The following is a 24,324-nucleotide window of genomic DNA, read 5'->3' on the forward strand; positions in this document are numbered from 1 at the left end:
TAACACGTGGCCCACAGTAGGTGCTCAAGAAATGTATGTTGAAATGAAAAGGGAAATGGGTCAAGGGCTGGCAGGAAGCCTGAAGTACAAGACACTGGGGTCAGACCATGCTGACATACCACCATGGGCAATCCTGGGCTTGACTGTGAGTTTTGTTATCGTGATTTTTCTTTTCAAGCAAAGCAAAGGAGTTAGAGCAATCTGGCTATATCATGCCCCCTTTTACACAGACTAATAGCGAAGCCACTTCCAAACCTTTGAAAGAGGCTGCAGACCTGGCTCTATCCCTGGGAAAGTCATTTAACTTCTCTGGTCTCAGTTTCCTCATCTATGAAACAGGGCAGGTGATGCAAATATCCCTGCCAGCTCTAGAAGAATCCATGGTTCTTAGTCCTCCTCATTAAGAGAGTCTAGCAACTATGGTCTTTCCCATACCTCTGCCTGGGTAAGTCTCCCCTCCAGCCCCACCACCCTCAGCTTCAGGACAGGACCTCCTCCAACCCCCTATTCCTGCCCTGGAGTCAAAGTCAACAACTTCCTAAGCGTGAGTCCTGGCAGGATAAGCAGTCACCCATCCCTGGATGGGCCTGGTGTGAAGCCGGGGTGATGTGCCCAGGAATTAGAGTTGTCACCCTCACCACAGGGCCAGAGCCAGCTGTCTCAGAGGACAGTGGGATGTGAGGGCCAGAAGAAAACGAGGGGGCTCAGCTGCCCTGCACAGCTATCAGGCCCTGTAGGGAGACAGGTCCAGGTGGCTCTGGGTCAAAGGATAGCTGGTGCTGCACGATAGGGACAACACTGTGACAGAGAGTGCCACCCAACTAACCATTCTTCCCTCTCCAAAGAGAATAAGCCCTGTCACTCCCAGAGAGAATGGAGGGATAGCCAGCCTGGTGCCCACATCGAAAAGCCTATCCCTGACACGTCAGACACCTATCAGATGCCAGTGGTGCAAGGAGAAGCCACGCCAGGAGGCTTCAGGCCAGGAGGCAGGAGGCCCCAAGTGCCCAGTTCAGATGCTCTGGCACCACCCACTTCCCCCTCCATCATCACTCAGAGGGGAACTCCCAATCACAGAAGTATGGGGGTGGCTGAGGAAATGGCTCACCATCTTGGCACTCCCAGATGCCATCCCTGGTTACAGTGTCCTCAAAGTGGGAGACTCCCTATAGGGGTGCCAGGGACTCCAGCATGATTGCTCCAAGAGCTGCCCCATGCCACTCCCACCTGGCAGGACACGTCAAGGGCCTCAGTCCCAGGGGAACTAGGAATGGCGAGGACTCCTACTTCTGAGTAGAAAGATTTCCACATCATCAGCACATTAGCACAGAAACCTGGAAGGGGACTGGTGCTGCGCCTGTCCACTGGGTTCTAGTCCTAGACCGCAAATGACCAGCACACAGGGTCCAGCTCAGGCATCACAAACTAGCCTAAGCACTGATCCCCATGCCACCAAATCAGCCATCTCTCCCCAAGAAATGGATCCTGATCATCACTGGACTTTGGGATCAGAAAGACTTGGGTTTGAATCCCAATTCTGTCTCTTCTTAGCCCTCTGAGTTCCCTTGGCTGAACTCTTTCAGGGTTGGTGGAAGATTAAACGAGGATGGACATGGAACACCAGCCTACAGGAGGCACTCCCTGGCAAGTTTCCCTGCCCTCTCTGTCTCTAGCATCAGCTCCATGGTCAAGCCGGGCACTTCGGACTTCCTGCTCCTTTCTTTCCTGAGGGAGCGAGAGGGGTGGAGCTGGCTTTCCTAACTAACAGCCCGCCAACGGCAGCCCTAGGCCTGTTCCACTCTTACTTGTCCCCAGTTTCCTGGGGAGGTCACCTGGCCCTCGGAGCAGTCGGCAGAGTTCAACAGCCATGTCATTCATGGGGCTGGCTATGGAGGGAAGGCGCTGGGCTGGCTTAGCCAAGGTGCTTCCTAAACCTGGGGTCGCTGTGGAGAGAGCACATATGTCATAGGAGACCTCATGGCAGGGCTGCTTCTCAAGGATGGTCACTCACTCAGAGTCACCACTCCCTGGAAATCCATCAGACAAATGTTTTCCCCATAACCTCAAATATCTTAAAAAATCTGATAGGACCCACTGCCTGGAGCAGCTCGACAATGGATAATGGGAAAGCAAAAGAGATTCTCTCATTCAGCAAACTCCGTGTGGTGGCATCAGGAAGTCCCGTCATAGTACTCACAAGACTGTTACCCCAAGTTCTAGGAACCTTGGGACCAAGGAACAGGACCAACACAAGCCTAAGGTGATGCTCTGGCAGCTCCAGGCCAAAGGGGCCAGGGGTGCCCTGGAGGGTCTTCTCTTTATGGTAGTTCAACATGAAAGCCAAGGCAAAGAGGGCAGGAGAAAAAGGCTATCTCTGCAGATAGCTGTGACACCATGTAGAGCCTGCCCTCATAGGGGTACCCAGGCCCTACACTGAGATAGATGTCAGCCTGAAGCCATGGGCAGGCAGGGTGAGGGACTGTACAGCCAGCACCTGCATATAAAGGGGCCTTCTACAGGTCATATTCCTCCCCAACCCTGACAGAAATAGATACCTGATTGCCAGGAGAGGCCCAGGGACATCCAGGGTGGGTCTTGCTGGGTCTGGCTAAGACATGGCTCAAGTGGCACCTGGCACATTTGGCAGGGCTACCTGCCAATGCCTCAGGCTCCCAGAGAACAGGCTGGGTCTGTCATCCATGCTCAATCAGGCTAAGGAAAGGGGTGAACTGTCCCACTAAACTGAGGTACAACCTCAGCTCCCAGGCCTTGGTATCTCTCCTCTGGGATTGGGTTTGGCTTGTCCTTATTTCCACTAAGGTCCTTTCAAAGTTCTGGGGAAAGTTAGTGGACAGATGACCCCTGGTAATGTAGGCGCCTGTGACTTTCCGCACATACTGCCAGATCCTGAGAAATGGGCATGCATAAAACCCTTCCCAAAAGAAGGCCCAGTGTGGTAGTCCAGTATTTCCAGGACCCCTAGATACGGACTCCCTCAAGGAGGCAACAAGAGGTTGAGCAGTAACTGGTCCCCACTCAGCTCCACCCTCATGTGGCCCCAGCCTCCAGCCACACCAGACGACACTTGATAATCTCTGTTTTCAGAGACTGACAAACTCAGGTTTCAGAACTGGCTCTTCTGCTGTCGATGAAACCTCTTATCTCAAAGGACTTAACTTGCCCTGAAAAACATAGCCTTAAATCCAAAAATTTTACCTCTGTGCTACAGAGAGGTAGGAGCTGGTATCTGGAAGAAGAAAACAGGATACTGTAGACAAGAAATCCCCAGGTCCAGGAATAATAACTTATTTGTTATCTTAGCTGCCTCATTTCAAAAGGCTGCCAAGGAGCCCTGATACACTGTGGTAATACAGCTCTCCCTGTGGGTGAGGTAAGAAAGGCCCATGGAAAAGGACCACGGGCTTAACTGGCCACAGGGCCAAGGGCACTGCTGGCCCAGAGAGGAGCAGCAGGGAAACAGAGGGCCTCTTACATGAAACAAGCTCCATAGTAGGGACTGGGGAGGGTCCTGTGGCACAAACCATTAACCCCCATGTGAACCACCAGGAGTTTGGACCAGCTACCTGGCCCTTGGGCCCAACTACCAAACCACCCTCTGCCTGGACTGCCCAGTAGAACCTGCTGCCAGAGCTACAAGGCCTCTGGGTTTCTATCCCTCCACTCTCACCCAGTCATTTCCTAAGGACATTTCAAAGAAAGAACAGAATGAGAAAGGCAACAAGGGGTTGGGCAGCACCAAGCACATAAACCCCAACCTATCTTCCCACAGCTGGGCAGGTCCTGGGCAGCTGTTCCAGTGGCTTCAGGGAATCTCCTGGCTGCCCCCCTTTTCCAGGGAGGGCTGCCTCAAGGTACCTTACAGGCGTGAACTCAGGACCATCAAGAGTCAGCTTCTTCCCTTCACCAGCCTCAGGCAGTACTCACTTGGGAGGCTTGTACAGCGCCTACAATCAAGCCAGGGTTGCTGAGGCCTATTCCCAGGCGCACTGCCGGGATTAGGAGGAGGTAACCCAGACACCCAGTGGCGCCCTGATAATTCAACCCACTCAGCTGGAGAGAAGCACGACCTCCCTCACGGAGAGAATGAGCAGCCCCACGGTAGACCCCTGTGAAGCAACGTAGATCCTAGGTGAAAGATGCTCCAAAGAGAGGTGGTGGTCAATGATGAATACAAAGGGGGCTCATCAGCTGTGGGGAACAAGGGTCTCAGCCCACATGGAGTGGGACAGAAGCAGTCCCCATTTGGTGGGTACAGACTAACAGCACTTCCAGACTACTGGAAACCCACTTACGTGTCAGTAATCTCTAAGACATCTGCTGCACAAAGCCACCTACTATTGGTATTTGCTCTGAGCAGACACCTTATTCTGCATATCCTTAGGAGGATAGAGAGGAAGGATATCCAACACTCAGTTATTTATTGCCACACCGACAGGAGCTAGCCTCTGCCCTCATGAACCTGGCATGGACCCCTCAGGGCTCTGCCCTGATCTCTGCTATCTGCTGTTCCTTTCCCATGGCACACACAGATATGAAATATCAGCTGTTTGCAGAATGTGTCCCACCCAGTAGAAGCAGGCCCCAGCCACAGGGATTAGGACACAAACACTCCCATGGGTGTGCTCCTAATAGCTCACTCTGTTAGTAAGGTAACAGTCTTAATAAGGTCAGCTCCAGGGAGAGGAAAAGATGCTCACTTGATCATGACCCATCATGTGGAATGAAAGCAGACAGTCGCCCTGCCACCCCTCCTTGCCCTACCACTACACCCTCCCCTCTCACCCCCACTGAGGCCCAGCTGCCAGGTGCCATTTGCTTCAGAAGATATGCCCCCCCATCCCCAATCCCCATCTGTGGTTCTTCCAGCTGCTTCTTTTCCAACAGTTCAAGGAAAGGATGCCTCAACGGGCCTGGGTTCTCCTTTGAGGGGTTGTAGTAATTAAGGTAATAGATGCTACCCCAAGAGAACAGCTGTCTCCTCCAAGGAAATGGAAGGAGGAAACTATCAGCTGTCCAGCTCTGATGCGGATGAGGCCACCTATCAACACAGCCTGAGTCTCCCTGGCTCTGTCTGACGTACAAGACACAGAAGGAAGATCTGTTCTATCCTTGCCCCCTTCAAAGCACCCGAGCTTGGGAGAAGCCCAAATCCCCCTATATCCACACCCCGACTTTCCTCCTGCTTCTCCAATCCAGGGATCCCAGCCCATGCGGTTTGCTGCCAGCTCAACAACCGAAGGGTGGGGCTGCAGGTACACTCACCTACCTGCCGATCATCCTTCCTGGCTGCAAAGCCATTTAGTCAAGCGTTCTGACATTCTTATTTTGGGCCACACCTGTTCCTTGGTTCATACTTAAGGAGGCCAAAAACACTTTATAAAAGATAAACATCAAAACTTCCACATCTTCCAACAGAAAACCTCTGACCATGCAAGCTACGACATGCCCATATGTTCCCAGGAAAAACTGAGCACACAGCCTCACACGAAAAGCACTCCCTGTTACCACCTGCTCCCAGAGCCAAGTGAGACCCCCAGCGTGGCTACCCTCGACTCCTGACAGCCCTAAAGGCAAAGATGGGCTTGCTGAGCCAGTACAGGAAAACCTATAAGAAAACACTCAAAACATCAACATCCTGACTTTGGTTGCTATTCCATCTTCGTCCTCTGTAATTCACCTCCAGCTAATGTACTAAACGTGTCTACTCAAATACAGAAAACACAGCACTGGAGAGAAAATGTAGTTCAGATTACACCTAACTCCACTCTGATACACAAACACCCATAAAAGAACTTTAAATGTATAGGTACTTTCTTCCTCAAGTAGGAAAAACAAACAAACAAACAAAAACCTTTCTGGGGACTTCTCTGGTGGCACAGTGATTAAGAATTCGCCTGCCAATGCAGGGGACACGGATTCAATTCCTGGTCCAGGAAGATCCCACATGCCGTGGAGCAACTAAGCCCATGTGTCACAACTACTGAGCCTGAGCTCTAGAACCCGCGTGCCACAACTACTGAGCCCACATGCCACAATTACTGAAGCCTGCACGCCTAGAGCCTGTGCTCTGCAACAAGAGAAGCCACCACAATGGGAAGCCCGCGCACAGCAACGAAAAATAGCCCCCACTCATCACAACTACAGAAAGGCCACGCACAGCAATGAAGACCCGACGCAGCCAAAAATAAATAAATATATACATACATTCAAAAAAAAACCTTCTCAATAACAATAGAAGCTAAAATTTGTGTACCCCTCTTTTGTATCAGGCACTATTCTAAGCACTTTAAGCACTCAATCCCCATACCCATCCCATATATGAGTTAGGTACTAGTATCGCATCCATTTTACACATGGGGAAACTGAGACCCAGAGCAGTTAAGTAACTTGCTCTAGGTAACACAGCTGCCAGGATGCAAATGCAGTGTGGCTCCAGAGTCTATGTTCTTGGCCACTGAGCTACACTGCTCGGGAAGCCAACCACAGCCCTAGGTGTCTTTCCTCACATGAGCAAAAGTGAGCCAGTAGTTGGTTCAACAACACTGAGCCCCGACATACAGAAAAGGGGAGACAGTGACTCCTCCTACAGAATGAAGGTAGTGGCAGAGCCCCCATGCACTATCAGTGCCACAATAGGGCGGTGATGGGAGGCTGAGCTCCAGATGAAGGCTTCTAGCCCAAGGCAGGTTGCAGGCCAGGGGGACCTGACTCGGCACTGGTTCCAAAACACATTTGGCTTACTGAAGCTACTTCACTGAGGCAAAGCACAGGGAAATGCAGGAATGGCCTGCTCCCATAGCCCAAGGGCATCTGTGCTCACTCTGGGAGAGCTGCTATAAAAAGATGTGGTCCAGTCCCAAGGAGTTCACAACCCAGCAAGGATACAGTTGCATAAATGTGGAAGGATCACATGCGACAGGGTGGCAAGTGTCATCAGAGACATGATCATGGCTGAAGGGGTCAGGCAAGACTGCACGAGGTGTCACAAGCAAGAAGGACACCTCCAGGGCAAGAAGGACATCTGCCAAGGGGCACAGCAGGAAATGTCTGCAGGATGTTTGGGGTCCCACACAGACATACTGGTGTGCAGCGTGTGTGGAGGGCAGAGGTGGCAGAAAAGGCTGAGCAGGGCCCACAGCACCTGTGTCCTGTGGGCAGAGGGGTCAGAGGTCCAAAGCAGGCAAGGGGCAGAGTGTACAAAGGGAATGGAGAGCAGAGGCCTGAGGTAAAGAGATTAATCAGGAGGCCATGGAAATAGCCCAATGGAGTAGGGATAGAGAAGGGGGCCAAATTAAAGAGATGCTTGGGAAGTAGCAGAACCATGGGATGAGAGACAATTACTCTGAGGTCTCCTCCCACTTATGGGCCAAGGTGGACAGTGACTGTCAACAGAGACAGGGAACACATGAGGATCTGGTTTTTTTGTTTTGTTTTATTTTGTTTTTAACATCTTTATTGAGGTATAATTGCTTTAAAATGGTGTGTTAGTTTCTGCTTTATAACAAAATGAATCAGTTATACATATACATATGTTCCCATATGTCTTCCCTCTTGCGTCTCCCTCCCTCCCACCCTCCCTATCCCACCCTTCCAGGCGGTCACAAAGCACCAAGCTGATCTCCCTGTGCTATGCGGCTGCTTCCCACTAGCTATCTACCTCACATTTGGTAGTGTATATATGTCCATGCCTCTCTCTCTCGCTTTGTCACAGCTTACCCTTCCCCCTCCCCATATCCTCAAGTCCATTCTCTAGTAGGTCTGTGGCTTTATTCCTGTCTTACCCCTAGGTTCTTCATGACATTTTTTTTTCTTAAATTCCATATATATGTGTTACCATACGGTATTTGTCTTTCTCTTTCTGACTTACTTCACTCTGTATGACAGACTCTAGGTCTATCTACCTCATTACAAATAGCTCAATTTCGTTTCTTTTTATGGCTGAGTAATATTCCATTGTATATATGTGCCACATCTTCTTTATCCATTCATCCGAAGATGGGCACTTAGGTTGTTTCCATGTCCGGGCTATTGTAAATAGAGCTGCAATGAACATTTTGGTACATGACTCTTTTTGAATTATGGTTTTCTCAGGGTATATGCCCAGTAGTGGGATTGCTGGGTCATATGGTAGTTCTATTTGTAGTTTTTTAAGGAACCTCCATACTGTTCTCCATAGTGGCTGTACCAATTCACATTCCCACCAGCAGTGCAAGAGGGTTCCCTTTTCTCCACACCCTCTCCAGCATTTATTGTTTCTAGATTTTTTGATGATGGCCATTCTGACTGGTGTGAGATGATATCTCATTGTAGTTTTGATCTGCATTTCTCTAATGATTAATGATGTTGAGCATTCTTTCATGTGTCTGTTGGCAGTCTGTATAGGATCTGGTTTCTGCAGGAAGGTAACCTCATTTTGGGGCAAGCGGGTTCACTGTCTACTGGACCTTAAGCAAAACACTGGGGTTTCTGGAGCCATGACCTGCTCAAAGACAGAGTGGAGACAGAGGAGTAAGTCCTGTGCTCTTGCCTGGAGGGCTCTTTGGCTGCCCCTTAACTGCACTTTCAGGGCCTGGCAAAGCACAATCAACCATTCATAGGCAACAGAGAGTCTGCTGGGTTCCTCAAGGAAGGTGAGAACTGCCTCCACTACCTCCATACCCACTTCACCCAGCTACTTTAAGTTCTAATCAAGCCACAACTACTGAACCCACATGCTGCAACTACTGAAGCCCGCGCACCGACAGCCCGTGCTCCGCAACAAGAGAAGCCACTGCGATGAGAAGCCTGCGCACCACAACGAAGAGTAGCCCCCACTTGCTGCAACTAGAGAAAGCTTGCATGCCACAACTAAAGATCCCACACGCCACAACAAAGATCCCACACATGGCAACGAAGATCTCGCGTGCCGCAACTAAGACCTGGCTCAGCCCAAAAAATAATTATTTTTTTTAATTAACTCAAAATGGATCAAAAACCTAAACAGAAGAGTAAAATGGGAATTCCCTGGCAGTCCAGTGGTTAGGACTCCCCACTTCCACTGCACGGGGAACAGGTTCAATTCCTGATCAGGGAACTAAGATCCCACATGCTATGTGGTGTGGCCAAAAAAAAAAAAAAAAAGAGTAAAATTATGAACCTCTTAGAAGAAAACATATTTAATATTCTCGACCTTGGATTTGGCAAAGGATTCTTAGATATGATACCAAAAGCATGAGCAACAAAAGAAAGAAATAGATAAATTGGACTTCATCAAAATTAAAAACTGTTGTACTTCAAAAGATATCAAGAAAAGACAACCTGGGACTTCCCTGGCAGTCCAGTGGTTAAGAATCTGTGCTCCCACTGCAGGGGGCACGGGTTCGATCCCTGGTCGGGGAACTAAGATCCCACATGCCTCAGTGTGGCCGGAAAAAAAAAAAAATAAAAGAATAAAGAAAAGACAACCTAACACACACACACACACACACACACACACACACACACACACAATGGAACACTACTCAGCCATAAAAAAACAACGAAATAATGCCATTTGCAGCAACATGGATGGACCTAGAGATTATCATACTAAGTGAAGTCAGAAAAAGACAAATACCATATGATACCATGTATATGTGAAATCTAAAATATGATACAAATGAATTTATTTACAAAACAGAAACAGAGTCACAGACATAAAGAACAAACTTACGGTTACCAAAGAGGAAAGGGGGGTAAGAGGAGGGATAAATTAGGACTTTGGGATTAGCAGATACAAACTACTATATATAAAATAGATAAACAACAAGGTCCTACTGTATAGCACAGGGAACTATATTAATAGCTTAAAATAAACCATAACAGAAAAGATATGAAAAAAAAAGTCAACCTAAAGAATAGGGGATGGTGGTGTGATGAATTGGGCGATTGGGATTGACATGTATACACTGATGTGTATAAAATTGATGACTAATAACCTGCTGTATAAAAAATTTTTTTAATTTAAAAATTAAAAATAAAAGAATAGGGGAAAAGATTTTCAAATCATATAACTGACAAGAAACTTGTATCCTGAACATATAAAGAACTCTTACAATTCAATAATAAGAAGATAAATAACCCAATTTAAAAATAGGCAAGCCACGCAGCGTGGCCAAAAAAAAAAAAAGTAAAAGATATTAATAGACATTTCTCCAAGGAAGACAGACAAATGGTCAATAAGCACATGAAAAGAGGCTTGATATTATTAGTCATCAGGGAAATGAAATGAAAACCACAATGAAATACCACTTCGTACCCACTAGGATGACTATAATCAAAAAGTCAGATAATAACAAGTGTTGGCAAAGATATGGAGAAATCAACCCTCATACACTGCTAGTGGGAATGTAAAATGGGGCAGCCACTATGGAAAACAGTCTGGCAGTTCCTCAAATGACTAAACAGTGTTACCATATGACCGAGCATTTCTACTCCTAGGTATACAGTCAAGAGAAATGAAAACACATGTCTACAAAAAAACTTGTATACAAATGTTTATAGCAGCATCAATCATAACAGCCAAAAGGTGGAAACAATCTAAATGACCATCAACAGATGCATGGATAAGCAAAATGTGATATATCCATACAACAGAATAATATTCTGCCACAAGAAGGAATGAAGCTCTGAAACATGCTACAGCATAGGCGAACCTCGAAAACACGCTAACTGAAAGAAGCCAGTCACAAAGGGCAACATATTATATGATTCTATTGATATGAAATCTCCAGAATAGGAAAATCCATGGAGACAGAAAGTAGATTAGTGGTTCCAGGGGCTAGAAGGAGGGAAAGTCCAGGAATGACTATTAATGGGTATGGGGTTTTTCTCTGGGATGATGAAAATAATCTGGAATTAGACTGCAGTGATGGTAGCACAACTTTGTAACTATATTAAAACCACAGAATTGTACACTTTAAAGGAGTGAATTTTATGGTATGTTAATTATATCTCAATTTAAAAATATGTATGAAACAGACTTACTTCCCTAGTGGTCCAGTGGGTAAGACTCCACGCTCCCAATGCAGGGGGCCCGGGTTCGATCCCTGGTCGGGGAACTAGATCCTGCATGCATGCCGCAACTAAGGGTCCGCATGCCGCAACTAAGAAGCCCGCATGCCACATCGAAGATCCCATGTGCCGCAACTAACAACCAGCGCACCCAAAATAAATAAATAAATAAATATTAAAAAAAAAAAAAAGCAACAGATTGATAACAGTGATTGTTCTTTATTTAATAATTAACAAAACGGATTCAATTAATCTAAAAGATCAGTCACAAAGACATTTTTAGGTTTCAGTAATATTAATCATAGTCATTTTCCTATACATTAAGAGAACCAGATGGCCAAAGCAGAATATACTAAAAGCAATGCCACAAGAAAAAGCTGCTACTTGAACAAGCTAACAAGAGAGGAAGAGAACACCAAAACATGTCCTCCCTAAAAGACCAACTGTCCCTGATGGATTCACTGATAAATTAATCTACCACCTCCTGAAGTTCCCTGACATGCCTGAGCTCTCACAGTTCTACTGCCCAGGAGCCCCAGCCCAGCCTTGACCCCTTCTAGAAGGCCTCTTCTAAACTAGTTCACTCCTGAACTAGCAAATATGATCACATCTTGCCTCTGCTGAAAACACTCCTGAAACTCAGCCATAAAAAAGAACAAAATAATGCCATTTGCAGCAACATGAGTGAACCTAGAGACTGTCATACTGAGTGAAGTAAGTCAGACACAGAAAGACAAATAAATGATATCACTTATATGTGGAATCTAAAAAAAAGGATACAAATGAACTTATTTGCAAAATGGAAGTAGAGTCACAGATGTAGAAAACAAACTTATGGTTACCAGGGGATATGGCGGGGGAGGGATAAATTGGAAGATTGGAACTGACATATACACACTACTATATATAAAATAGATAACTAATAAGAACCTGCTGTATAGCACAGGGAACTCTACTCAATAGTCTGTAATAGTCTATATGGGAAAAGAATCTTAAAAAAAAAAGAGAGGATATATGTACATGTATAACTGATTCACTTTGCTGTACACCTGAAACTAACACCACATTGTAAATCAACTATACTTCAACAAAAATTAAAAAAAAAAAAGGCTCCTGCAGCTCCCACTGCTTATATATACAGAAGTCCAGGCCCCTTGCCATAGTACACAAGACTCTTCCCTCAACTGGTTCATCCTGACTGTTCCCAGGAAGCCATCCCATCACAGCAGAAAACTTATGGATCCACTCTCAGGCCCTAAAGTACCACTGCCCAAAACCATCGGGCAAACTCCTATTTGCCCCTAAATGCCAAGCTGAAACACCACTTCACAGTGCTGTGGTGCAGTAACCACCCCTACAGCTACTCTCCACTAAATACACCTGTATCTATCAAGGAGATACATCAACCCTCAAACATCTCATCTGGAGTTAACACCAAAGTCTCAAATTCTAGACACAGCTAAGGTCACTACCATCACTCCCCTCCCACCAACCATACATCCAGAACAGTCCAAATAGCTTTCACCTCAACCAATGACCTCTTAGAAATCAGAAGCAACTGGCAGAAAGGCTTTAGCTGTTATCATCCTCTACCTCTCACCTCACTACCAAAGTACATCCAAGTAGTTTCAGATATAACTGTTTATGAATGATGATACTTTTGGTTTTGGAGAATGTTACGCTCATCGTACACACACACATGCATGCGTGTACGTGCATACACACACACAGTGACCCCAGGAAATGGAAAGCACCAAAGGGGATTCTGATCTTCCAAACCCAGTGCTGGGATGAACAGTGGCAGGCCCCCCCATCATTCCTGAGAGGAGTGTCTTGCTGCTATCCCTACATCTGTCCTGTGCTAGGTCTGCACAGCCATTCAACCAGCCCTGTATCCGGGAAAGCCAGAGGCATCCATCATTCCTAGGGAGAATCCCTATCTAGATGCAACCTGATTCCTACTTTCCACCTTAAGAAATAATCAGGGAGATGATCAGATACAGCAGGAAGGAAAACCCGCAGGAGCTGGCAGGCAGAGTGAAAACGAAGACAGGTACAATATCCACAGAACACTGAGGCTCCTTTCTCTTGCCGAAAGAGAGATGCACCAGTGAGGATGTAAAAAAGGTGCTAGCTTTCCTGATGTGTTAGTGCATGAACTAACACCTTATCCACTGTCCCCAAGCCCCTTCTCCCTACAGGGCCAGGCAGGGTCCGACTTCACAACAATGTTACATTAACAATGTCAAAGCACAAGACCCGCAGCTCACCTCTAAGCAGCCCAGAGGGGTCAAAAGACCCATCTTATGAACAAGGCAAACAGACTGAGACAGCTCCACATGGCTCCATCTCAAACAGTTTCAGGTCAATTTAGGCAGACCTTGAACTCCTCCTACCTCACCTGCTCCACACCATGGATCCCAAACCCAATGGCCAGGCGAAAACGATTCTTACTAAAGAAGGATGAGTGTGTGGAACTCAGAATATCATGCACATGGTAAAAGACTGCATTCCAAGACCAGCTAAAAGACAGGCATGAGGGCTTCTTGATGTAGGGGCTTTGCTTTTGGTTATTTTATTTTAATTTTATTTATATTTTTAAAACAGGTAATATATTCACAAGAAAGAAAATGTGAAAGCTTCAAAAGTGAAAAATTTACTTCCCAGTCCTATCCCCAGCCACCCTGTCCCAAGGGACAGCCAATATTACAAGTTTTTCTTAGCTTTCCAAAGATATTCTATGCGTGTACAAGCAGATACAGATATATTCATTTTCCCTCATTTTTTTTACATTTGGTAGCATAATATACATTGTATTTTTCACTTAGTGATACATCCCAGAGATTACTCCAAAACAGTACTTGAAAAGCTTCCTCATTTTTTTCATGGCTGCATAGTATTCTTTTACAGATTAACAAAAATTCATTTAACCAATGTTCAGAGTTGCTTAAAGTGCCACCCAATAACAGATTATAGTAGTTACTTTTGTAAAATGAACCTTCTCTGCCACGAAAGCCATGCAAAAGTTCAAGGAGCACATTTAGTGCAAGAAAAAGATTTAAGAATCAGTTTACCTTTGATGGGAAATTATTTTTCTAAGCTCCCTGTTCACAAAGAGACAGAGCTATGAACACTGTAGATACATCTAGTCAGCTAAGGCCAAGGCTTGAATAACAAAGATCACAGCTGCACGCTACACAAAGAGGCCAAACATGCCACACACATTCTGATTAATAACTAAAGGACAGTTTTTGCTCAGATCAAAGCCAATTTTTTTAAAAAAGTCAGGTTCCTGACAATTAGTTGAATCCTGAGCAGGTCTAGATTTCAAGTACTTGAAATTATAATGTCAATGACGAAAAAACCTGATTGATATTAAACATAGATTGGAAAAGACATACGGTTTAAGTGCTACTCACTCTTGGAAAAAGCCAGCTGCCTTCTCTGTGTCAGAGGCCAAAAAGGAGAGAGGGCCCGGGCAAAAACACAAGGACTTTTCCTGCCTCCGTGACAGTGTCAGGACAGCTTGCACCATGCCACTTACACCACTCAAGGGACAAATGGACTGAGGACCATATTCTAGAACCCACCAGCTTCTGGTAGAGGCTTTTGTCCCCTCAACTGCGCCTAGCCCAGGACTGGGCATGAACTGCTGGGCAGAAAACAGCTGAAAGGGTGCCTGGGTGGTAGAGGAGGCCCACCTGCAGGGTCCAGAGCCTTCCACAAATCTGAGGTTTGTTGACTGTAAATCTAAGTCTCACGCACATCCTCCTATTTATTAAGAAACTGCCTCAACTGTCTTCCACATGGAGGTCACTTAAAGACTCTGGTCATTAACATAGTAAGATAAAAAAGGAACCAATGTTGGTGGCAGCCTTCCTCTCCATATATGCCAGAGTCCCATGCTGGTAAGCAAAGGCCAATAGCAGTGAGGGCTAATCAGGTGTATTCCCACTGGGAGCAAGCTCAGGTCACTTGGTTTTGACTGTAAACAGTTCAAATTCCATGAAGGACAATCACTTGCCAATTAATTTTTGGAATGGAAGCCCACACCAGCCCGGCCCAATGGCCACCTTTCAGGATCCTCCACCCAATGGCTTGGCTTAGCAAGTAGGCAGCCAGCAAACAAAGTCCTCTCCAGCTTGTTGGCTGCCACCATGACTCTCATCACAGAATGGATCAAGAGAGCAGAAAAATGTTCTCTTAGCCAATGACTCACCAGGAAGTCTGTTCATGTTGACGCCTTGAGCTGAGAGTCCTATTCCCATGTACCTTTGAAAAAGCATACATACAAAAATTCTGGTTAGCAAATGATTATGCATCTCCCTTCTCAAATATTTCTTGGTAAAAGACAGAAAAACAGGAAAAGCAATGAATGTAGAGACACTTTGAACAAACTAGTGGTTCTTGGAGAACCTTTACATTTTGATTTTCTAATGGAAATCTCTCAATGCCTTAAGCAGCTGGAGAAACAGGAGGTAGTGTCTGTAACCAGGAACCACCGGCTTCAGTTTCAGAGGAAAGTTTCCTGGAGTCACTGCTTCCAGTCCCTTGGTTTCTGGCTCCAGCTAAGGTGGCGGAATCTATTCCCAAGAAGTGCCTAAAGTAACTAGTTCAATCCTAGGTAGTGCTTGGCAGAATAATGCAAGATCAAGCCCAAAGGGACAAGTCACTCTTCAGCAAAGACCAAAACATGGAAGAAGTAAAGCCAGCTGGATTCATATAGGATCGTAAAGACCCCTCACACAGGGCTTCTTCTCTGGGGTCTCCAAATTCATTACCCTTGCCCTATACATTCACCACTGGTCTCCTCAGTCATCCAAAGCTGAAGGTGGTGGTGTGTGAGGCCCCAGAGACCCACCCCATACTCTTCCCACCCAGGTACCTAAACAATTTAGGCAGCTACAGCCAGGTGGGACCCATGCTGGGCAACTCTGTCAAAGATATCTCAGTGGCACTCATGAGAGGGCAGGTCAGAAAAGGAAATGAACAGGGTTTTTTAGTCTAAATATTTGTAGTGTACAAAGAAACAGTGAGGTATTTCCCCAAGAACTTAGAAATAAGAAAAACAAGTCAACACTATCTAAGTGTAAAATAGTAGAAACTCACACGTGATGCCTGAATTAATCGCATATGAGCATCAAGAGGTAGTTGAGAAGCTCACAATATTGAAAACACCAAGACGGCTTGGGGTAACTTTACGGTTACCCCAACCAAGACGGCTAAGGGGTAACTTTACAGTTGCATTAACAATGTGAATAAGGACTTCCCTCGTGGCGCAGTGGTTAAGAATCTGCCTGCCAATGCAGGGGACACGGGTTCGATCCCTGGTCCGGGAAAATGCCACATGCCGCGGAGCATCTAAGCCCATGTGCCACAACTACTGAGCCTGCGCTCTAGAGCCCACACGTTGCAACTACTGAAGCCCACGCGTTCTAGGGCTGTGTGCCACAACTACTGAGCCTGCGTGCTGCAACTATTGAAGCCCATGTGCCTAGAGCCTGTGCTTCGCAACAAGAGAAGCCACCGCAACGAGAAGCCCGTGCAACGGCAAAGAAGAGTAGCCCCCGCTCGCCGCAACTAGAGGAAGCCCATGTGCAGCAACGAAGACCCAATGCAGCCAACAATAAATAAGTAAATAAAAACAATGTGAATGAGCTTAATGCCACTGAACTGTTCACTTAAAAATAGTTAAAGTGATAAAATTTATGTGATGTATATTTTACCACAATAAAAAATGTATTTTTAAAAAAGCAATTACATGGGGTTGCCTTATTTTGACCATTTCCAAGTAGCTTACATTTACATTCTAATTGTTCCCTGTTGTAATTCTGCAAGAAACCATTTTACATACATTTCCCCACCTTGGGCCATTCTTTTTCTCTCCTGGCGTGTTCCATGCACCTTATGTACCTGTTTCCTAACACTACCAGAGTCCCCACAACGTGGTGCTCCTGAAGCTGCGAGACTTCCACCTGCAGCAAATGCCCCTTTGCCCTTCTCTGGCCAGCTGCACCACTGGGTGTTGGAGAGCAGGGAGGAAGGCTCTGACCCACCCATTTTCCCCTGAAACCAGCTACCCCCCCATCTTGCTGGGCAGGACCCAGGAAACGACAGCATCAACACAGGGCAGCAGCTGAATAACTGGCCTACAGGGTTAGGGGAAAGGGGAGGGAAGGGAAAGGAGAAAAGGGAAAGGAACAGCACTTCAAAGAATGACTCCCATGGTTCAAAAGACTCTCAAACTGCCTGCTACCTCCTGCCAGGAGGGGACCTTCAAGGACCATCAGGAGCAGAAGCTGTGTAAGCCTGCTGGCAGGATTCCCATTAGACTAAAACCTGCACATTTGCCCAGAAAAACAGCAGCCCAAATAATCAGCTTCCTTACTTTACGTGGAAGATGCTGCCAAAAGTTGGTCTCCATTCCCTTTACACCACAGCTGACCAAGCAGCAAATTACCCCAACTGCCCCTGCAGTCATCAATCAACATATGCAAATGCAACATAGCCAGGAGTTTTCCTGACTTGGACGCCAGGCCACTTATCCTGCCCTGTTTAGAGGGGCCTGGCCTCTGCCCAACATCACATGTGATCCCATCCCTGGCATACAGGTTTCCTGACACTAAGATGAGGGCTTATGTTTGAAGCACATGTGCTTCCTGGGTGACCCCCAACTGCTTAAGGCTACTGCAAATAGGGGAGGTCAAGGGTCATCCAGGAAGAGTATGCTTGGCCACCAGCAACAGAGCTCTGGTTCCACAACTTCCCATGAGAACAGGGAATTACTAAGGCACATGCACTCAAACACAAGTTGCTTATGTCTCTGTATAGGGGAAGCCTCTTCCACCTCCAGCAGTTAGCCCTCAACACCTCCCTGTACACTCTGCCCCACAGGTGGGACAGTGTTTACCAGTGGATGGCCTGGGAGCCTCTGTTCAAACCCCAGGGTCAACTTGAGAATCTGAGTAGATAAGCTAAGGGTAGCGCACACAGAGGAGACCAATACCCACACTTGGATGTCATGCCCCCGTGAGTGTCAATGACACAGGGAGCAGCCCCACAGAAGCCTAAGTTGCATGTTCATATGAGGTCAAGCTAAGTCAGTGTTCAAAGGGAATGAGTCCCAATTTTTCAAACATTGGATGATATTAAGTCTTTTCCAAAAGTATGATGTTCTAAAATTACAAAAAGATGCAGCCTTCCAGCAAGTCTTCATACACTTAAAAACTGTTAACCAACCAGTCTAAGATCCGCAAAGAGCAGAAAAAAAACTATAAGGACACTGTGAATATACTAAAAAAACAGTGAATTGTACACTGTGAGTGAATTGTATGGTATATTAAATTACTTCTCAAAAACACTCAACAAACTAGGCATAAAAGGAAACTATCTCAACATAATAAAAGGAAGGCCTTATATGAGAAACCCACAGCTAACATCATATCCAATGGTGAAAGAATGAGAACTTTTCCTCTAAGATCAGGAACAGGACAAAGATGCCTGTTTTCGCCACTTCTATTCAACAGAGTATTAGAAGTTCTAGCCAAAGCAAGTAGACAAGAAAAAGAAATAAAAGGTATCCAAATTGCAAAGGAATAAGTAAAACTATCTCTGTTCACAGATGACATGATCCTATATGTAGGAATCCTATATTCCACAAAAAACTGTTAGTACTAACAAACAAATTCAGCAAAGTCACAGGATACAAAATCAACACACAAAAAGCAGTTGTGTTTCAACATAAACACTGAACAAAGGAAAAAAGAAATCAAGAAAATAATTCCATTTACAATAGTATCAAAAAAAATAAAATACTTAGGAATTAACTTTACCAAGAAGGCAAAAAGCTTGTACACTAAAAACTAAAATGTTGCTGAAATTTTAGAAGACAGAAATAGGAAATTCCCTGGCAATCCAGTGGTTAGGACTCAGGGCTTTCACTGTTGGGGCCCGGGGTTTGATCCCTGGTCAGGGAACTAAGAACCAGCAAGCCATGCGGCACAGCCAATAAATAAATAAATAAAATTTTATAAATAAATAAATTTAAAAAAAGACACAGGGACTTCCCTGTTGGTCCAGTGGCTAAGACTCCACACTCCCAATGCAGGGGGCCCGGGTTCGGTCCTTGGTCAGGGAACTAGATCCCACATGCTGCAAGTAAGACCCAGCGCAGCCAAATAAATAAATAAAATATTTAAATAAATAAGTAAAAAGAAACAAATAAATGGAAAGACATCTGTGTTCACGGACTGGAAGACAATATTGTTAAGATGTCAATACTACCCAAAGCAATATACAGAATCAATGCCATCCATTTGGGAAAAGAAAAGTTGGGGACTTCCCTGGTGGTGTAGTAGTTAAGAATCCGCCTGCCAATTCAGGGGACACAGGTTCGATCCCTGGTCCGGGAAGATCCCACATGCCGCAAGCAACTAAGCCCATACTCCACAACTACTGAGCCCACGCATCACAACTACTGAAGCCCGGGTGCCTAGAGCCCATGTTCCGCAACAAGAGAAGCCACCATAATGAGAAGCCTGTGCACCAAAATGAAGAGTAGGCCCTGCATGCCCCAACTAGAGAAAGCTCGCGCACAGCAACGAAGACCTAATGCAGCCAAAATAAATAAATAAATAAAATTAAATTAAGAACCCAGAAATAAACTCTCCTATATGTGGTCAACTGATTTCAATAAAGATGCCAAGACGATTCGATGGGAAAGTGATAGTCTTTTCAACAAATGGGACATGTGGATATCCAAATAGATATACAACTGGTGCTGGGACAACTGGATATCCACATGCAAAAGAATGAAGTTGGGGGCTTCCCTGGTGGCGCAGTGGTTGAGAGTCCGCCTGCCGATGCAGGGGACACGGGTTCGTGCCCCAGTCCAGAAGGATCCCGCATGTCGCGGAGCGGCTGGGCCTGTGAGCCATGGCCGCTGAGCCTGTGCGTCCGGAGCCTGTGCTCCGCAGCGGGAGAGGCCGCAATAGTGAGAGGCCCGCATACCATTAAAAAAAAAAAAAAAAAAAAGAATGACGTTGGGGCTTCCCTGGTGGCGCAGTGGTTAAGAATCCGCCTGCCAATGCAGGGGACACAGGTTCGATCCCTAGTCCGGGAAGATCCCACATGCCATAGAGCAACTAAGCCCATGCGCCACAACTACTAACCCTGCGCTCTAGAGCGCATGGGCCACAACTACTGAACCCTGTGCACCTAGAGCCCATGCTCCACAACAAGAGAAACCACCACAATGAGAAGCCCGTGCACTGCAACGAAGAGTAGCCCCTGTTCGCCACAACTAGAGAAAGCCCTCGCACAGCAACGAAGACCCAACGCAACCAAAAATAAATAAAATAAATTTATTAAAAAAAAACAAAAATAGAAGTTGGAGATCCTTACCATACACCATATGCAAAATTAACTCAGAATGGATCAAAGACCTAAATGTAAAACCTAAAACTATAAAACTCTTTGAAGAAAACAGAGGAGAAAAGCTTTATGACATTGGGATTGGCAATGATTTCCTGGATTCTTTGGACACCCAAAGCACAGGCAACAAAAGAAAAAATAAATTGGACTACATCTAACTTTTGTACATCAAAGGACTGTCAACACAGTGAAAAGCAACCAAAGAAATGGGAAAAATATTTGCAAATCATATACCTGATAAGGGTTTAATATCCAGGATATACAAAGAACTCTTACAATCAACAACAAAAAAACAAGCAACTCTATTAAAATGGGCAAGGGACTTGAATAAACAAGAGATACACATGGCCAATCAGCACATGAAAAGATGCTCAGCATCACTAATTGTTAGGAAATACACATCAAAACCACAATGAGATACCATTTCACACCCTTTAGTATGGTTATTATCAAAAAACCAGAAAATAACAAGTATTAGTGAGAATGTAGAGAAACTGAAACCCGTGTGTATTAATGGTGCAGCCACTGTGGAAAACAGTATGGCAGTTAATTATATGGCAATTCAAACACAGAATTACCATAAGATCCAACAATGCCACTTCTGTGCATATACCCAAAAGAATTGAAAGCAGAATTCTAACAGGTATCTGGACACCCAGATTCATAGTGGCTTTATTCACAATCAGCCAAAGGTGTATTAAAAAGAAATAACAAGACCAAAATGGAGTTATCTGCCCCTAGGACAGCAAACCAAGACTTCACTGCACATCAACTATACCCCAATTAAAAAAAAAAAGTAGGGCTTCCCTGGTGGCGCGGTGGTTGGGGGTCCTCCTGCCGATGCGGGGGACGCGGGTTCGTGCCCCGGTCTGGGAGGGTCCCGCGAGCCGCGGAGCAGCTGGGCCAGTGGGCCGTGGCCGTTGGGCCTGCGCGTCGGGAGCCTGTGCTCCGCGGCGGGAGGGGCCGCAACGGTGAGAGGCTCGCGTACCGCAAAAAAAAAAAAAAATTAGGGCTTCCCTGGTGGCGCAGTGGTTAAGAATCTGCCTGCCAACGCAGGGGACACGGGTTGGAGCCCTGGTCTGGGAAGATTCCCACATGCCTACATGCGTAGCAACTAAGCCTGTGCGCCACAACTACTGAAGCCTGTGCCCCTAGAGCCCGTGCTCCGCAACAAGAGAAGCCAGGACAATGAGAAGCCCATGCACTGCAACAAAGAGCAGCCCCCACTCACCGCAACTAGAGAAAGCCCGCACACAGCAACGACGACCCAACACAGCCAAAAATTAATTAATTAATTAATTTAAAAAAAAATTAATTGCACTTTGAACCTCTCTCAGGAATGTGACCTTTAAACAATCAATCTGAAATTTCCTGATTAGCACTACTGAGGTAATCTGCATGATAAAACCCCACCATTCCCTTCCTGCAAAAGATGTCCTGCCTAAAACAATCCTTTCTTTTCTTTTGCTAATAACTTTCTTGCCCCACCCTCCTTCTGCCAGATAAAAACCTTTTGTTTTGTACAACCCCTTGGAAGGAGTATCTCTCTACTTGCTAAATGCGATGTTGCCCAATTCATGAACCGTTGAATAAAGCCAATTAAATCTTCAAATTCACCAGCTGAATTTTTGTTTTTTAACGGGTAGAAAGTTTCTATTGATGAGTGGATAAACAGAATATGGTATATACACACAATGGAATATTATACAGCCGTAAAAAGGAAAGAAATTCGGACAAATGCTACAACTGGGATGAACCTTGAGGACACTATGCTAAATGAAATAAAATTCATAAAAACAAAGAATGGTGGTTGCCAGGGTCTAGGGGGAGGGGAGAATAGGGAGTTATTGTTTAATGGGTACAGAGTTTCAGTTTGGCAAGATGGAAAAAGTTCTGGAGACAGATGATGGTGATGGTTGTACAACAATGTTAATGCACTTAAGGCCACTGAACTGTACACTTAAGAATGATTAAAATGGTAAATTTTATGTTATGTATTTATATTTTACCACAATAAAATAAATGAACACATATCAGAACAACTGTTTAAAAAAAAAAGGTTCAAGCCCACTACCACCAATCATAACATTTGTTATTACATAAAGTCTTTTCCTCTCTTCAAGCTTGGTCATTTAGGGTCCAGGGAGATAATACCTTTACCTGCCTTTTCCAAGGTGTCATCTCTGGCCAAAAACCCAGCATGTGAATATGAGTTTATTTGGTTCTGATATCTCCCAAACATCAATCCCTCAACCCAAACAAACAAGCACAATAGATGGAGCCTAAGTCTGCAGGCTCCAACCCTACGTCTCGTACCACAGTGGGGAGAACAGATGCTGTGTCTGCTGCCCACCTCAGGATGCCGGGGCTATGGGCTGGAGCCTCCAGCCCTCAGAGGAAAAGCAAGACTCAAGTGCAGTGCTGGGCAAATAATGGACATTCAACAAACGCCTAGGGTTCATCCATTCACAGGTTGGTAAAGAATTTTATCACCAAAGTCACAGGCTCTCTCCCAGCCACATTTCAATGGGAACCTCAGCTTCTAGGTGGTATGAGGTCATGACAGAGCTATATGACAGGTAAGTGAGCTCTGAACTCAGCCACAACATCCCCAGTACTATTCTCCCCTCTTGCTGACATTGGACTTCAGCACTGTGAAATTAAATGACTTACAACAACAGACCTAGTGACATAACAGGCACAAGGGAAGTTCACTTCTCCATCCACTCACAAAAAATCTAGGTAAGACCTGAGGTTTCCTCTCAATCACCAATGAGGGGACTCTCCTGGTGGCGCAGTGGTTAAGAATCCGCCTGCCAATGCAGAGGACATGGGTTTGAGCCCTGGTCCGGGAAGATCCCACATGCCGCGGAGCAACTAAGCCTATGCTCCACAACTATTGAGCCTGCGCTCTGGAGTCTGTGAGCCACAACTACTGAAGCCCACGTGCCTAGAGCCTGTGCTCCACAGCAAGAGAAGCCACCGCAATGAAGAAGAGCCCCCACTCGCTGCAACTAGAGAAAGCCCGCCCACAGCAATGAAGACCCAACACAGCCAAAAATAAATACATAAATAAATAAATTTATTAAAAAGAAAAATCACCGATGAGTAACATGTGTAGTGCCTTGCCAGGTCCTGGACTGATGTGGTCGCAGCTCTCCGATAGGCTGCCATGAATGAGGCAAAACAATAAGGAAAAAAACCCCAAACCCAAGTATGTTCACCTTTGGATCTAAGAAGCAGGAAGAATGACGTTAAGAAGTCACCCTGACGCTGCCTCCCCTCCGTTGATCTCTGGTGGCACTTGAAAATGAATGGGTTGTTTGCTGCTGTTGGGTCCTTGCTAAAGTTGTAAAAACAGGTGTGATAAATGTCTCTTCATAGAGGCCTCTGTAGTCACCCATTCCACAAAGATCCTCTGTGCCTAGTACAGCGCTGGGGACACAAGGGCGGATTCCCTGCCCTGGAACAGTTTCCAGTGCCAAGTCAGGGGTGGGCCAGAGAATCAGGGTGCAATGAGTGGGGGGTTCCCAGAGGAAGCGAAGGCTGAGCCAAGACCTAGTAAAGGAGATGAGGGGGAAAAAAAAGGAGCTTGTTCCACGCAGAAGCAACAGAATGTGCTGAGGCGTAGAGGCAAGAAAGCAGCCCTGTGGTCAAGGAAGTGAGAAGAGTTCAGTGTGGCTGGGTCACAGCTTGGGTAGACCTAAAAAGAGCCAAAGCTGGAGCCGGAAACAAGCTATTCACACACAGCCTGCATGCTAGCTTAAGGAGTTTGAACTTCACGGGAGGTCATTGGGAAGCTGCAGAAAGGGTTTAAGAAAGGGCGCAACTGATCAAACA

At 45.8% G+C, this 24,324-nt stretch overlaps 1 protein-coding gene across 1 annotated transcript in view; it reads right to left on the bottom strand.

The window, feature by feature from the left end:
• Window positions 1-24,324, bottom strand: part of RANBP10 (RAN binding protein 10) — a 66,413-nt gene that overhangs the window by 26,536 nt on the left and 15,553 nt on the right. Inside the window, exon 3 of the mRNA XM_060000806.1 lies at window positions 15,272-15,324. Within this exon, the coding sequence (XP_059856789.1) occupies window positions 15,272-15,324 (53 nt within the window). The remainder of the gene's footprint in view (window positions 1-15,271; window positions 15,325-24,324) is intronic.

This window comes from Delphinus delphis, chromosome 20 (assembly GCF_949987515.2).
Source record: "Delphinus delphis chromosome 20, mDelDel1.2, whole genome shotgun sequence".
Taxonomy (NCBI): Eukaryota; Metazoa; Chordata; class Mammalia; order Artiodactyla; family Delphinidae; genus Delphinus; species Delphinus delphis.